Below are 17,561 nucleotides of genomic sequence, written 5' to 3' on the forward strand. Positions count from 1 at the left end.
TTGGTAAAACAAACGGCTAGCCTCTTGTTATTTGTCCACATATAGGCGTCGGTAGGAGTGGAGCCCCCCCCCCCCCCCCCCCCCACACACATACACACTTTACCCCCAACTGTGAAGATAATGCATTGACCCAAAGTTGAAAATTAAATTAATATAGCTGCAAGTCTCATAACTTTGCGATCTCGTAGTGCATTGCAAAAATATACTTGTAAAGACGATCCTATGTTGCTTAAGAGAGCCTAAAAGAGCTTTGTGAATTGGGTACTAGTGTAATTAATCAATTAATACAACAATCATGATAAAAATTCGCTACAAGTTAAAAAGCACAGACAACCAATCGTCGACGAGATTGGTGAACACAGGAAAGCGATGTAGAGAGAAGGTGAAAGAACACCCAGTGTATATCTTATATAGTATTCATTGAATTTCGCTAACACAGGAACTAAATGTAGAAGGTGTGACAACACACAAGTGATGAGTTAATATAGTAGATTGTCCAGAATGTGTGAAGTGACGGAGATAAACCAAAACCATCTACAGTCGTGGATTTAGGTCCCAAAATATCCCCAAACTTCTATTGTTATCGATTAATTTTGCCTTTGTATAAGGGGAAGTCTTTTTATAAATACTGAACAACACTGCATTAATGCACACACACACACACACACACACACACACACACACACACACACACACACACACACACACACACACACACCATTAAACATTCTAGATCGGCACCTGATTTGAATAATAAATGTTAGTCATTTGGATACACACAACATTGAAAACTGGTTATTTTAGACGTACACTCCCTTTATTTTCATTCAAACTCAGCATCTAGTGGCAGGGTCAATGCCTTTATGGTGGGAGGAGGGCACGAACCATGTCATGCCATGTCATGTCATAGGGTTTTACGTGCACATTCAGAACAAGCTGTTGTAGCGCACGCCTGTCGTGGGCACAAGAGCCGGCCCTGGCCGGCTTCTCCGTCCATGACAGGAAAGGTGGGGGGAGGGGAGAGGAGGGACCGCCTGCACTGGCAGGTGCAAGGGAGCACCAGCAGCCCGATCAAATCGGTAGCAGGCGGGTGGCGGGGGTGGTGGTGCTATGGAATTTGAATGGAGCAGTTAAATGCTAAAGAGAAAAGGGTGCGCAATTTTGATTGAGGGAATTTGGCGCAATTTTGAAAGGTCGGTCGGAAGGTAAATGGCCGAGCTAATAGTAATATAGGTTTTGATATTAGACACGAACCATATGTTAACCTTTATTTATACAGAGTTGGACAAAAATAAAGTTATTTTCGTCCTTGAGTGGGGTGTGTGTGTTAATATTAACATTACTTCTATTTATTCAGTATAGTACTATTCGATTACATGTATATTAAACCAATAATACACGTATCTCTCAGTATACTTAATAATGACTTGTATGTATTAAATAATATAAGTCAATAGAACCTTAATTAATTAATTAATTAATATTATTATTATTATTATTATTATCATCATCATCAAAATTATTTACTAAATCACTGTCTACCATAATCATGTACATATCCTGTATATATTTATTATTTTGTGTACATTGTATTATGATGATAAGTAACTTGTAAAAAAACCACCTTAAAACAATAAAGAACATGAACTTGATATTGTTTATGACCCGATTCTATTACGTAATAATTAGGATATTAAACTCGCTCCATTTTGTATTACGAGCTTAATTTATGTACCTAAAATTGTTCCACTCTGAATTTAAACTTGACACAAAATGGAAGCTCGTTTAATATCCTATACATATCACACGACAATCCTTGATTGACTCATATGTAGTTAAGCTATAGAGTATATATGTCGATCAATCACAAGAATAGTCTTAACAAAGTATTATTTGTCAAATATAAGTGTTATATTGTTGTCAAAATATTTGCATCTTCCGTGTCAGTTTGCCTTGCAAATGAATCAGAAGAGGTTACGAATAATCCATATTTTGTTTTGCATGCCCCCAATACCTAATACCCCCCATCTCTCTCTCTCTCTCTCTCTCTCTCTCTCTCTCTCTCTCTCTCTCTCTCTCTCTCTCTCTCTCTCTCTCTCTCTCTCTCTCTCTCTCTCTCTCTCTCCTTCATCATGCATTTCCATGTGTTAACACATGTTAAAGATACTTGGTACTCTTACAGAAATGCGTGTGGTATTTCTTTCTAAAGGCGACGCCACACGATACGAGTGTCCCATACGAGAATAGTAATGTTTGTCTCGTCACAATCGGCTGTCCTCATACGAGGTATTTGTATTATGTTGCGTCGCGTTTTGCTTATAATAGTAATTGTTTCACTTCTTGTCAAGTAAAATGGATTTGGACTACAAAATCATCTATTAGTCGAATCACCCCAGTGGACCCATTCTCTTATTGTATTTTTTCCCATCCCAACCAGTGCAAAAGACTGTTGTATGTGCTGTCTTGTCTTGTGGAAAAGAGCATATTAAAGAGCACTTGCTCGTAACGAAAACATCTAGCATTGTGTTCTAGTTGTGTTGTTAAAACAAACCTTGTATAACCCTCTATTAAGGACGTGTAAATTGGGGGTGTATACATTCTCATGTTCGTGTTAAGTAGAAGTGTTCTAGTTTGTCACGCATCCTGTCGATTCACTAAGATGTATTTCTACACAAATGAAAATTCAAATCAAGACAGTCTTCAGATGATGTGGACATTAGGACTACCACAAATAAATATTCAAATCAGTATTAAGATTGTGTGGACATTATTACAACCAAGGATACACTGGGTATACAAAAATAAAAAATAAAATCAAGACAGTCTTGAGATAATGCGGACATTACGACAACCAAGAAGACCCTGAGTGTATAAAAATGAATAGTCTAAGAAAGAAACTGTAAGTTCCAATCAGAAATACCAAATAAATTGCTTTCAGACAACTATGCACCTTTGACAATTATTATATTACAGCTGTGGTTTGTCACATTGCTTTGTACTGCTGCTTTTGTTTACGTGACACATAACATTTGTAGGCAATAAAAGAAACGGCAAAGACGCCAACTCCAAGAGCAATTCCTCCGACAAATGAACCCGCGTCAAACCCATGCTTTGCCGGCGCGGATGTTGTAGGCGCTTTGGTTGGAGACGGAGACGATACTGAAAAACAATCAAATGAATCATAAGAAAGATAAAACATATGTTCACGTGTAGTATTTATCAATAACATAACTACCTGCATATAATAAAACAAGCATTCTGAGAGTACTGCTAAAGCAATACATGTCCCCTACCTGGCCCAACAAATGTTCGTATCTCCTAAGTTCAAGGGCCATAATTCTGTCAAAATTGGTAAATCGTAATAAAACCTGATCTGTAACAGAACATGATAAAGCTATATACAAAATTTCAGCTCCCTATCTATCTTGAGGCATTGAAAAAAAGAGTCCAGAAAACAATCTCCCAAGTTCAAAGGCAATAACTGTCAAAAATGGATAAATCGACATGAAAGTAAAACTTAATCTATAACAGTACATAATAAAACTATACGCAAAATTTCAGCTCAGTATCTAAAGGCATTGTGAAAAATACCCGAAAACCTATATGGGACAGACGGACAGACAAACAGACAGACAGACAGAACCAATGGTCCCCTCCGGTTGGACCGGTACGGAACTAATAACATGTCAAAACTATTATAATGTAGTAACTTGAAAATAATGTAGGCCTAACAGCTACAAATAATCACGAATACTGTAACTTTATTTATGTAGTATTTGCCCAATAATTCACCACATTCAGTGCTAGTGACTAGTACAAATGCTCAAGAAGAAATCCTTTGTTTAGACATCGGAAATTACACAATTTGACGGTTTTTAAAATTAAATTGGCACTAGACTTATCCTCCACATGTAGCCCGGACAGGGCTAGAGTATACAGGAGTTTTCTACGTGCTTTCTGAGGGTTATCGCTATGTGCGTCCTTTGTTTAAATAAAAAAATTGTTTTAACAAAAATGGGTTTGAAGTAAAATTACAGTAAAAAAAAAAAAAAAAAAAAAAAAAAAAAAAATTACAGTAAGATACTAAAGTAAGATACCGTCCTATCCTCCTGCAAAAATAGGTGGGTTTTTTTTTTTTGGTTTTTTGTTGTTGTTTTTTTGGGGGGGATGGGGGGTTTGGGGGGTGGGGGTTTGTTGTTTTGTTTGATTGTTTTGTTGTTTTTTATTTTTTGTTGTTATTGTTGTTGGGTTTTTTGCAAATAATTTCAGTTTGGTCTGACGTTAGAGAAGTAAAAGTTTTTTTCAAAAAAAAAGTTTGTGCAATTTAGAAACCAATCGGCTCAGAAATAAATAACTTGTAGTAAATTCCATAGTATTAAAAAAAGGCGTTCGTTATGGGAAGGAATATAGTATGCAAAATACTGTTCAAAGCCAAACACGACGTGTCTCTGTCTTAATTTATTTTGGTTTATATTTCAATGTTTATTTTTTGTACTAGAGAAAGTTCACTCAATCTCTACAAGTGAGAGTCAGTCCAGCTATTTTACGCCGACTATGTGATTGGCAGTACCTGAAGTCAGTGGTACAGTGGTGCTACTTTCAGAGGAACCGGTTACAGGAGAACCGGAAGTCGTAAAAGTGGACCCAGTAACGAATCTGCTTTCAGAGGAACCGGTTATCGGTAGAGCCGGTGATCGTGCTGCTTTCAGATGATCCTGTTAAAGGAGAACCGGAAGTTGTCACCTCAAACGTACCTGATGACCCGGTGCTGGTTCCGGTTGATCCAGTTTTCGTGGAGCTCGTGTCAGTCGACCCAGTTTGCGTTGTCCCAGTTTGCGTTGTCCCAGTTCCAGTTGTCCCAGTTCCAGTAGTTTCAGTTTCAGTGGTGCCAGTTTCCATGGTGCTAATTTCCGTGGGCATTGTCTCTGTAGTCGGCATTTCAGTGGTTACTGTAGTCGGCATTTCAGTGGTTACTGTAGTCGGCATTTCAGTGGTTACTGTAGTCGGGGTGGATGTCGGGGTGCTCGTTGTCTTCTCACTGACTGTAGGACTCACCGTGGGTTTCGTCTTCAGTCCGGGAGCTGAATCAAAATGAAAGTAATAATAATATACTCGACACAAAATGGAGAAAGAATACATGATACCAAAATGTATCTATACATATTGGTGTGCCTCAACGCTCAAGAACACTAATGGGCGCATGCACAATGCATATGCATTCTAATCAGTACATCGAATACCTCTATCGTCCTGGCTCATCAGGGGAAGGACAAATGCATGTTTTTTGCATGTTGGGAATGTGCTCCTGCATATATTTGTATGTCCGGCTAGAACACAATGCATGTGCATGCTGATCAGGTGAAAGCCAAATGCATGCTTTCCACGGCTGCTTTTCATAGAATGCTCACACAGGTCCGACACTATTTTAAAAGTAAAATTAATGTCCATAACATTCCTTTTAACCATCCTACGCTTGACTCCAAAATAACCGCGAAAGAGCAGTTGAATGATTTGAAGCATGAATTAGTATCTGTGATGTTGCCAGACGTTTTGGTTTTACCAGACCGATTGTACAAAGACTTGCCAATCGACGAAACATCAAACGTCAATGCATCCACCAAAGATTGTCTCGTAGTGGCAGGCAACGAGATATATCGCCTGCACAGGATCGGTATATCGAAACCACAGCCCTCCGAAATCGGCTACAGCCAGCCTCGATTAATGCTTATCAATTGCACTCGCTTGGCACGACGGTCTATCAAGTGACCCATTCTAACAACATGAAGACTGTAATTGGGGAGAGGGGTATGGGTAGGGGTTAGTAGTGCTGATGATCATTGTCATGTCAGCATAGGCGGACAATGTCATTTTTATTTACACAGAACTTTATTGGTAATGATGTCTTTATCTTTCAAAAAACATATCTCCCATGGTGTTTTTCAGATTGATAAAATGGCAGAATATCATAACATGTATATGGGGTTTTTTTGCTGAGTATACATGCAATTGCACTCCTAATGGGTTCAAATGTGTTTGTGACACATTCGAAAATGTTTTTAAAAATTAAATCAAACATGCATGTACATGGTTATACACTGTGCTATTGGTGACTTATTGTGTACACTGCAGATTTGGCTGCTGTGTCAAACACTGGCTGGTGTGCACACCTGGGTCATGGGAAGCAGTAAGGAGACATTATCAAACCACGCACTACACAATACAACAAATTAAAAATACTTTCTGGTACCGGAGTATGTCTCAGGACATCATTATAAATAATATTAAAGTAGAATACTATGTCATATGATATGAGTGACCGTTAAGATATCATTATCTTACGAGTTGTTTTCAAAACGTATCTAATGAGCTAAAGCAAATTGCATACGTTGTTAAACAACGAACTGTAAGATAAATGGTATCCGACTGTATTCTATTCTTACATATCATCAAAAGTTAAAGTTTGTTTTCTTTAACGACATCACTAGAGCACATTGATTAATTAATCATCGGCTATTGGAAGAGGAAGTTTGTTTAGTTTGACGACATCACTAGAGCACAGTGATTAATTAATCATCGGCTATTGGATGTCAAACGTTTGGTAATTCCGACTCGTAGTCATCAGAGGAAATCCGCTACATTTTTCCACTAGCAGCAGCGGGTCTTTTATATGCACTTTCCCAAAGACAGGAAAGCACATACCACGGCCTTTGACCAGGTGTTGTGCACTGGTTGGAACGAGAACAAAATCCATTGCATGGATTCACCGAGGTGGTTAGATCTTGAGACGCAAGCACCTCAGGCGCTACATATATGTAACAAAGACATACTTATTAACAGCGCTTTGTGTTATGCGTCAAAGAGAAACCGGTTTCAGGTTTACTCACACGTCACATAGCAATCAACTTTGGTCGGTTCTGCTTATTTCATTGGGTGGTCATCACCTAGTAGCCATGAGTTTAAATCGACAACACACGTGCGGTTTTGCCATATGATATCATAAATAATGAATACCATAAGTAACGAATGATGTTTTCACGAACGCGAGTGTAAGAAAGAACATGGGTTGTGTTACAGGCCAGCCTATATCACTGTGTTCAGTTCTAATAACCATGTTTAGAGGGTGGATATGAAAATTAATGACCTCTTTTTATTGAAAAAAAGACAATTTAAAAACTAAAGACTGTCGAGGCGCAATTTTGATGATATTGTCATTCTGTATGCTAATTAAATAATCTAATTTCAAGCAAACACACGTATTTACACAACACACCCACACACCCACACACACACACACATTCTCTCTCTCTCTCTCTCTCTCTCTCTCTCTCTCTCTCTCTCTCTCTCTCTCTCTCTCTCTCTCTCACACACACACACACACACACACACACACTGTTAATACATTCCGTCATGTCAATTTGTGGATATTGCACAATATACATGTATAAAGTAACATCTCGCAAACGTGTTTATCAAAATGACCTTTGTATCCTTGGCGATTATTTGTCTAGCCTGGTGTAGGTGAGCAAATTCGAGAAACATCTGTTAATCTATTGTATGATTGGTTTCCAGGTATTTCGAAATCCAGTGGTTGTTGACGGGACAACGAGTAGTAATGTCGTGATTGCCAGGGGCGGAAAAAAGTTTCATAAAGAGGGTACGAACTATTTACTGCACAGGGGGGATGAAGATATATGAGCGAAATGTGATATATGCGCTATAACGCTGTTATACATTTGTCATATTCAGGACACTATTTTAACTCGTCCACCGAGGTGGGGTGGAGGGTGAGGTGGGGGAGGTGTCGATGCTACCTGTACGATCCACCACAACGACAGACAGGCAGACAGGCCGATGTAGAAAAACACAAACAGATATACGGCACAGTTTATTCAACAGAAATGTATTGACACGATTTATTGTGACAGCTTCACAATGCATATCTGTAAAAGTTCTGATTTCAAAGGGTTTCTGGACAATGGCATATATATTAATAAATCGTTGTACCTTTGTCATGTCATGTCATAGGGTTTTACGTGCACATTCAGAACAAGCTGTTGTAGCGCACGCCTGTCGTGGGCACAAGAGCCGGCCTTGGCCGGCTCCTCCGTCCATGACAGGAAAGGTGGGGGGAGGGGAGAGGAGGGACCGCTTGCACTGGCAGGTGCAAGGGAGCACCAGCAGCCCGATCAAATCGGTAGCAGGCGGGTGGGGGTGGTGGTGGTGCTATGGAATTTGAATGGAGCAGTTAAATGCCAAAGAGAAAAGGGTGCGCAATTTTGATTGAGGGAATTTGGCGCATTTTTGAACGGTCGGTCGAAAGGTAAATGGCCGAGCTAATATAGGTTTTGATATTAGTGAATCGAGAGTAGCTCGTTAATTTTAGACCTTTGGCGGTCGTTCTTCTTTGTACCTAAACGCTGCTCAATATTACAATATTTTGTGAAGGTGGGGTAGGACTGAGAGGGGTGTTTACTGAAGTACGGGTACTTTCCTATATACGAGCTAGAAACAACAAGACGTTGCCAACGAACACGTACTATTTTAGTCGTTTTATTGGTTAGTCATATTTGTGTGATAAATATATTCCTTCATATCAGAAATCCATCTCTTTCGCCTGGTGTTAAAGTTTGTTTTGTTTAACGACACCACTAGAGCACATTGATTAATTAAACATCGGCTTTTGGACGTCAAACATTTGGTAATTCTGACACGTAGTCATCAGAGGATCTTTAATATGCACTTTCCCATAGACAGGAAAGCACATACCACGGCTTTTAACCAGTTGTGGTGCACTGATTGGAGCGAGAAAAATACCCCAATCAGCTGAATGGATCTACCGAGGTGGTTCGATCTTGTTACGCAAGCACATTAGGCGAGCACACAACCGAACTAAATCCGGCCCCCTCGCCTGGTATTAAGACAAGTCCTGTCTGTGTTCAGGCCAGTCTAAAAAAATAATAATAAGTTTGTTTTATTTAACGACACCACTAGAGCACATTGATTTTTAACTGATCATCGGCTATTGGACGTCAAACAGATGGTCATTCTGACACTGGGTTTTTTAAAGGAAACCCGCTGTCGCCACATAGGCTACTCTTTTACGACAGGCAGCAAGGGATCTTTTATTTGCGCTTCCCACAGGCAGGATAGCACAAACCATGGCCTTTGTTAAACCAGTTATGGATCACTGGTCGGTGCAAGTGGTTTACACCTACCCACTGAGCCTTGCGGAGTCAGGCCATTCTATGCATACCCAAACGTGTTTGCATAATTATGATCAATTTTGACCTGGAAGGTTTTAGCGTACATGTTATAAGTTATTAAATATGCAAACCGAGTACTTTTATTATTAAAGTTAGTCAGGTGTGTCGAATGTTCAGCATAATAAAAAAAGGTCATTTTTGCAATATTTGTTTATGTTCCCTCATAAACATATAAATATATTTGTTATTAATAATATACTCGTAATATACTCGAGGCAAACTAACAAGTCGAGTTTTTCAAGTAAATCATGTGTAAATAGCATTATGATTACCGTGCTTGGCTTGTCCTTTTGAAATGGTTTCAAGTGATTCCATTAAAGTTACATTTTAAAATCTTTAGTTAACATCGGTGGGGTAAAGGCAAGATTGGTGATAATTGTGAGCAATACGTTAATAAAATATACTATTGACTAGTCTACTCAAACGGTAGCAAGGATCATGCATATCGTCTATAGCTAGCGTTAATGTATTCGCTATTAATCACTCATTTAGTCTAAACAATACTAATGTGCAACAGTAAAAAGTAGTCCATTTAGACACAAGGAAATTGAGTTTCAAGGCATAGGGTCAGTGCACATTTGATAACAGTATTTTTGCTGATCAAACATGAAGATATTATTACAGGTAAGGAACAGGAGGTCTGCGACTGATGCACAACGATGTCAATCAACAACGTGTGTGAGAACGTCTTCCCACAATAACGTGAAATGTAGGGATCCAGTATTTCACCCCTGTAAAGAACAACTATCATTGTTTGTTGGGCATGACAAGCACTTTTGTTTTACCAACCTAGCTGATCCTTCCCCAGACCATGACCACACACCACCATAGCGGTCATGTTCATCAATGTATAGGCATCGTTGTATCGTTAACAAGCCCTTTTGCACACACTGGAACGGTGATCAGTAAGTCTAGGCAATACATGTTCATCAATGTATAGGCATCGTTGTATCGTTAACAAGCCCTTTTGCACACATTGGAACGGTGATCAGTAAGTCTAGGTAATACATGTACTTTATATTTATATATATATATATATTTGAAAACTTAACCATCGGCTATTGGATGTCAAACATTATAGTTTTAGAAAGGAAACCTTTGATCCCTTATTATTTTTCTTCAGTAGTCTATATATGATGCCATTTTCATTACCCAGCAGAGAGTTCTATTTTAAAAATAGTATCCAAATTTATACCTATGGGTTTGAATACAGTGAAATATCTCGTTTTTAAGGTTCATTTCGTGTGGGCTTAAATACGAAAATCCTGTCACTTTCATTCCATATCATTACAATATGTCTGTATCTCACCTGTTGTCACATGGGAAACGCCCCCGAAGATCAAACACGAGACAGCGAGAAGCAGCGTCAAATTACACATTTCGTGTTTCTAATATGAAAATGTTGGTACTGTTAAAAACGTGTTTCTATGAGGTATCTATGTCTTTTATAAAGTATCACTTGGTAGAACACTGGTCTGGTGTTAACTGGAGTTTTACCACTGTGAGTTGTGATACCTTTGTGATGGGGTTGAAAGGTTGAACCGGATACAAAGTAGAGAACATGTGCAGACTTCATTCTAATATACACGTGGTTCTGACTGTGTCACTGACGAGATAATAATCTGCTGATTGGAGTGGCGCGCGGACATTATTATCCGTGATAACAACACGAAGCTATTGTTTCACTCTCTCCAGTGCATTGCTAATATACTCAACAAAATATATTAAGGGTCGATATATATGTTCGACATTTTTTTTTCTTCACACACACACACAGAGAGAGAGAGAGATATATATATATATACACATACATACATACATACACATTATATGTGTGCGTGCGTGTGCGCGTCTTAAGAAAATCAATCTTTGGAGCTCGCTAAATCTCGTGTCAGAAAAAAACATCTACAAAAAGACGAGTGCCAGAAACTATACACACACGCATACACATATAGGTGTAGAGGGTGGAGAGAAAAGAAAGAAATGTTTTATTTAATGACGCACCCAACACATTTTATTTACGGTTATATGACGTCAGACATATGGTTAAGGACACACAGATATTGAGAGAGAAAACTCGCTGTCGCCACTCCATGGGCTACTCTTTTCGATTTGCAGCAAGGGATCTTTTATATGCACGATTCCAGACAGGGCGGTACATACCAGTCGTGGTGCACTGGCTGGAAGGAGAAATAGCCCAATGGGTCCACCGACGGAGATCTAGGGGCATGGTGGATTTGCCTGAATTAAACGAAAATGCCCAAATCTGGATAACAACGAACATTTCTCCATATTACCATTACTGCCAAAACGCTATATAGGTTGCAAATTGTTAATGGATCACAACTAATTTTGCGGGTACAATAATGGAAATTCATGGTAAAGAACTCTCTCTCTCTCTCTCTCTCTCTCTCTCTCTCTCTCTCTCTCTCTCTCTCTCTCTCTCTCTCTCTCTCTCTCTCTCTCTCCCTTCACAACCGTTTCATCTTGGTTAATTAGCAAATATGACAGACGAACGTGCTAAATAAAGTAAATTTAGTTTTATTGTATGACGTCCAAAGAAAGAATAGGAATAAATGATGAATCAAAAATCTGTTCGATGCGCCCACAGCATTAGTCAAAACCACAAACGGTCAAAATGGTAGTTCACAAGCAGAGTCGTCTGATAAAATCACAAGTTCAGAAGCGCGTACATGCCCTCCATGGTGTACCCACAACTGCAAGGCAACGCCTCCTCATTGACTGTCTGATGCGTGTAAAGACTGCATTAGGGATGCGGCGCCATTGTTCCACTAATGAGGCACCAAGTTCCTGCAAAGTCTGTGGAGGGTTCCTAAGAGTGCGCAGGCGTTTTCCCAGCACATCCCAGACGTGATCGATGGGATTCGGGTCGGGCGACCTTGAAGGCCAATTCATGACATTGATGCCCGCGTTCCTCTGGTAACCCCTTGTCAAGATGGCCGTGTGGGGTCTGGCGTTGTCATGCTGAAACATCAGGCCTGGACCATGAGCTGCCATGCAGGGCACACGTTCCTGGGCCAGCACCTAGTCGCGATATGCAGCAGCGTTGAGGTTGCCACGGATAACAAGAAGTCAAGAACGGCCATTTCCACAGAAACACCCCAAACCATTACACTTCCGCCTCCGAATCTGTTAACTTCACAGACACAACACTGAGCATGACGTTCACCATGTCGTATCCAAACCCTCTGCCTGCCATCGGAGAATTGCAGTATGAACCTCTCTTGATTCATCGCTAAACACGACTCTATTCCATTCCCTCTGAGTCCATCGCAAGTGCCGTTGTGCCCACAGTTGACGTTGACGTCAATGAAATTGGGTCAAAATGGGTCCAACATATGGGTGCCGTGCGTGGAGGTGAGCGGTTCGCAGCCGATTTCGGATCGTTTGCGCGGACACCCGACGTCTGTAAAGTTCATTACTGGTTGCTGTAGCTGTCATGAAACACAACAGAACAGAACTTTATTACACTCGGGCCGTTCCACAACGGCGTTAGAGGAACATACATAATAAATAGTATAAATGTGACAAGATGGTTTACAGGAGGATGAAATAATAACAATATGATAATACATAATACATGTATTTACTTGTATATGATATTAATTGATAATAACTAACAGTAGTAGTTGTAGTAATAATAATAATTAATAATAATAATAATAATAATAATAATAATGGTGCTAGCAGTAATGGTAGTCGTAGTAGTAGTACTAATAGTAATGGCAGTACACGGTACAGTAATTATAATAATAATAATAATAATTGTAATATAGCTAGGAAACAGTTTTGATTGTGAGATGAGTTATTCAGTTACCAGGACGTCTAAAAACCTGGCAAATTACATTTATAATTTTAGCCAACTACTTTAATACACTTATTTTCTTACTGCTCATTAGTTCTTTGAATTTGTAGGTGCTTGGTCTAGTATAATAATAGGTGACAGAATATGACGGCCATCTGCCTGTGACGTCACACGTGGTCTATCCGGTCGGGGGCGATCAGCTGTGGTGCCCGCAGATCGTAAATTGCCCATCGACTGCAACCCAAAGCCCTTGCAACATCAGCTACTGACGTTCCCGCGTGCAACATGCCAACAGCACGTTCACGCTGCACATTTGTGAGACGTGACATCGAAACAGGTCACTTTAATGTGTTTTTCGTTGTATTAGACTACAGTAACCGTGAGGGTGTCGACACTGCCATTACAATATTTATTCAAATTTTAGATTGTGAAGTTTTTAATTTCACTCAGTATATATCTCTATAATTTTTGCCCAAATTTGAGGATTTGCCCAGCCACTGTCTTGTACGCGTATGTGTGTGTATCAGACATGGGGTAATCGTAATCAGTAATCGTAATCGATTACAATCGATTACATATTTTCATGTAATCGTAATCGTAATCGATTACTCTGTTTGAGAATATCATGTAATCGTAATCGTAATCGATTACATTGCTAATGTAATCGTAATTTATGATTACTTCCGTGATTACTACACTAGGATTAAAGTTTCAAACTGTATGAACTTGCACTTTTTTTATGATTATATATTAATCATTATTACAGCATCCTTCAATATACTTTAAAGTAATAAAGTTATTACCTACTAGCACTGTAAACAAAGTATGTAAGTTAGGAAAATATTTATACAAAATAATAGGAAGGCGTGAATCTATGGTTACTTAGTTTAAAATAGAGTTCTGTACACATATTATTATATTCTCCTTAACTGTTTTATACCAACACCTTCCATTATGTCTGTAAATGGTTATATTATGTGATAACGTGCATAAGCTTATGGAAACATGCCTATTAAGCAAACCTCTTTGATATGCTTGGTAACAACTCAAGTAACAGTGCTAGTAGTTGGGTGCAGTACTGAACAAAGGGACTATCCTGAGTTTGTATCCTTTTAACATGTTTTTTTCCGGTGTCACCGGTAACAGTGACGTCACGGCTCAAACTCGATCTATTGTTTTCTATATTTTCATTTCGGGCTAATGTTGCATTTCAAACCATTATTATAAGTAAATATTTTTTTTAACGTACATGTATCTAGGTGTTCGTCTATAATGTGTTTGCTGTTTGCTGTGTTTTTTATTCAAATAAAACAACGACCAAACTAATATCGAAAGAAACTAGGAGTCAGTTACACATTGCCTAATATATTTTTTTTATTATTAAAAGTTGTGACTTTTTTTTCCTGTGGCGTTTTGTCCTGTGTTTTTTTAAATTTTTTATGGCTTTTTACCTGTTAAGTGAATCAGTTAATTTACAAGTTGACTGAAATAATTGATTCTCCAGAAGTCACGTGGCAAGAAAGTGCTGGAGAAAAATATTTTCTGAACCGGTGGAACACTAAAAAAATATCCTATTCTTTTAATCTTTCTATTTTAATTTGTGGGTTATATGACTTTATATCAATGGTTACCTAAAAGTGTAACGATTGTAGTGATGCTTTGGAGGGAGAGGTTATATATGTTAAATAACTTATTGCTGTGTGTGGATTTGGCTGCCCAGTCAAGCTTACAGACAAGAGATTAAGGTTGTGTGCTGTCCATCTGCAGTCATTAAGACTAACAAAAGCAAAGAGTCTGCCACAGTACAACCGATCGCATTCAACACTTTTGATGTATTGTCAAATGATCATAGTTGACAACTCGTACCTTTGATAACTGTAAACTATATGTCTTGTTTTATGTGACACTGATCTAGAGCAGTTCGGCGATTAAAGGGGCATGCTTTGGTTTCTTTTAGCAACTTGGGGATTAACACACATGTAATTACGTTTTGTCGTTAAATATTCATGTAATAAGTAAAGTTTGTTTTGTTTAACGACACTACTGTAGTACATTGATTAATTAATTATGGACTATTGAATGTCAAACATTTGGTAAATTTGACACATAGTCATCAAAAATAGATCATATTTGTGAAAATGTAATCATGATTGTAATCATGATTACTGGGCAGTGTAATCGCAATCGTAATCGATTACTTTCATTTTCCTTGCAATCGTAATCGTAATCATGACATTCTTAAGCAATCGTAATCGTATTCGATTACTTTTGTCATGTAATCGCCCCATGTCTGGTGTGTGTGTGTGTGTGTGTGTGTGTGTGTATATATATATATATATATATATCAGGGCCGTAGCTATGATTTTTTGTTGGGGGGGGGGGGGCAATAGTTAATAGTCTAAAACTCCTTAAACAGTTAAGAAGAGAATTTTCTTTAAGTTTCTATAATGTTTTCCGGATTTTTTTCTTGCCTTGCCCCCCCCCCCCCCCAGCTACGGCCCTGTGTGTGTGTGTGTATATATACAGGGCCGTAGCTAGCGGGGGGGGGGAGGAGCGAACTCACTTCTTTCAAACCTTTGAGAGGGCGAAGTTTTTAGCATGAAGGAAACTTGAATTTGTAATCAAAAGTAATAAAATACGCAAACAGAAGTTATATTAATCATATACAGTCAAACCTGTCATACGCGGCCACACAAACAAGTAGTCAAAAGCGACCACTAAAGACCAGTGGCTTATGAATACAGGTGCAACTTTTACAGTCTGTAATTTTGCCGTGTGTTCTTCACATTGATGAATGTGTTCCTTAGTGGTGGGGGGTTTTAATCACCTTTCCACATGTTGTCTTCTTAAAAAGTAACGGGTATGAGAACTCTTTTTACGTGCCCATATCCAAAAGAGGTTCAGGCACGCCCATCCTGGATCTAACCTCTGACATCGCCCTTAGAAATAATGTTCAATGCAACTGAAAAGCACTAATTTAACCGTTTGGAATTCATTGTCTCACAGGTTCGTCTTCTCTTTTCAGTTAATTACTGCTCCATGCAGAGTATTGTCCTTATATTACCCAGAGGCAATTAAATCCATTCCAGTCTCAATTTATTCAATGATACGCAGTGAAAATGTCGGACTGAATGGATACTAGTAACCGTGAAGGTGTGAAGATCGCCTATTTGCTGCACCTTGTCGCATTTTGTTTAAAATATTTTTTTTATAGAATTTACAGTGGTCGCACACACACACACACACACACACCACACACACAAACACCACACACGCGCACACACACACACACACACACACACGCACACACACACATGCACGCACACACACGCACACACATTTGGAACGGATACAAACAAACACGCACACACACGCGCACACACACTGGAATAACAATATAACAGGGGGGTATTTCAAACTGGGAGGACTGCCAGTGCGATGACGCGAGGGATGGACATTTGAAGGTCCGAAGAGCCTAAACCTGTCCCGGCCATGCCCCTGAGAAACTTCAGACAGACTTCCACTTACGAAAACTTACCAAAATGTGTATTGGCTGTTATTTCATTGTGTTGAGTGTGTACTTATAAATGTCATGGCCGTTTCAGAGAAAGATGCTTTATGGGGCCGTTGGGGAATTACGCAATGAAAAATCAGGTGACTTTTTCACTTCACTACCTCTTTGTAATACTTTTGAACACGTATTTTGAATTCAAACAAATCTTATAACCGCCAAGCTGTCCTCGAGAGTTAATTAATCGCTGAACGGCCCCCCAACGTCTCCCCAGCACATTGGAGCAATGTTTAACCACTGATCTACGTCATCGTGGTAACGTAGAATCGACTGTCCTTGTTGGACTACGGATTTCCCCGTGATAACCAGTTTTCCACTACTAGCTGCAGTCCCCCTCTTCTCTTTCTCCCCCTCTCTCTCTCTTTCTCCCCCCCCCCCTCTCTTCTCTCTCTCTCTCTCTCTCTCTCTCTCTCTCTCTCTCTCTCCTGTCTCTCCTTCTCTCCCCCCTATCTCCCTCTCTCTCTCCCTCCTCTCCTCTCCTCTCTCTCCCTCTCCATCTCTCTCTCTCTCTCTCTCTCTCTCTCTCTCTCTCTCTCTCTCTCTCTCTCTTCTCTCTCTCTCTCTCTCTCTCTCTCTCTCTCTCCTCTCTCTCCCCCCATGTGTCAAAATAACCATGATGGTTACCAAATAGCTGTAGTTTCAAGAGTGCTATATATACATTTATTTCATTTCCTTGTACTTTTGGACTGTTCCGCAAACGAGCACATGGTCGTTACTCTTCCCTCAACCCAATAATCTCGATTTACCATAAATAAAAGACTATACATAAGCGTACGAGACAGGGGGAGGGGGGCGGCGGCAGTGGTGGCAACTACCCCCGACACACATACACATATACAGTTCTGGAGCAAAACTGAAAATTCTGAAAATAATACAGATATTCAGGGGAAATGTGCTAACC

At 39.4% G+C, this 17,561-nt stretch overlaps 1 protein-coding gene across 1 annotated transcript; it reads right to left on the reverse strand.

Annotated features, from left to right (window-relative positions):
• Positions 1–1,119: 1,119 nt before the first annotated feature.
• LOC121372129 (integumentary mucin C.1-like) lies at positions 1,120–10,772 on the reverse strand. Its single transcript, XM_041498394.1, has 3 exons — positions 10,573–10,772; positions 4,755–5,081; positions 1,120–3,159 (listed from the first exon to the last, which is right to left on the reverse strand). Exons 1-3 carry the CDS (start codon positions 10,640–10,642, stop codon positions 2,984–2,986), a joined length of 573 nt encoding a protein of 190 aa, XP_041354328.1. The 5' UTR covers positions 10,643–10,772; the 3' UTR covers positions 1,120–2,983.
• Between the last annotated feature and the right edge of the window lie 6,789 nt (positions 10,773–17,561).

The sequence above is a fragment of the Gigantopelta aegis genome, chromosome 4 (genome assembly GCF_016097555.1).
Source record: "Gigantopelta aegis isolate Gae_Host chromosome 4, Gae_host_genome, whole genome shotgun sequence".
NCBI classification, from domain to species: Eukaryota; Metazoa; Mollusca; class Gastropoda; order Neomphalida; family Peltospiridae; genus Gigantopelta; species Gigantopelta aegis.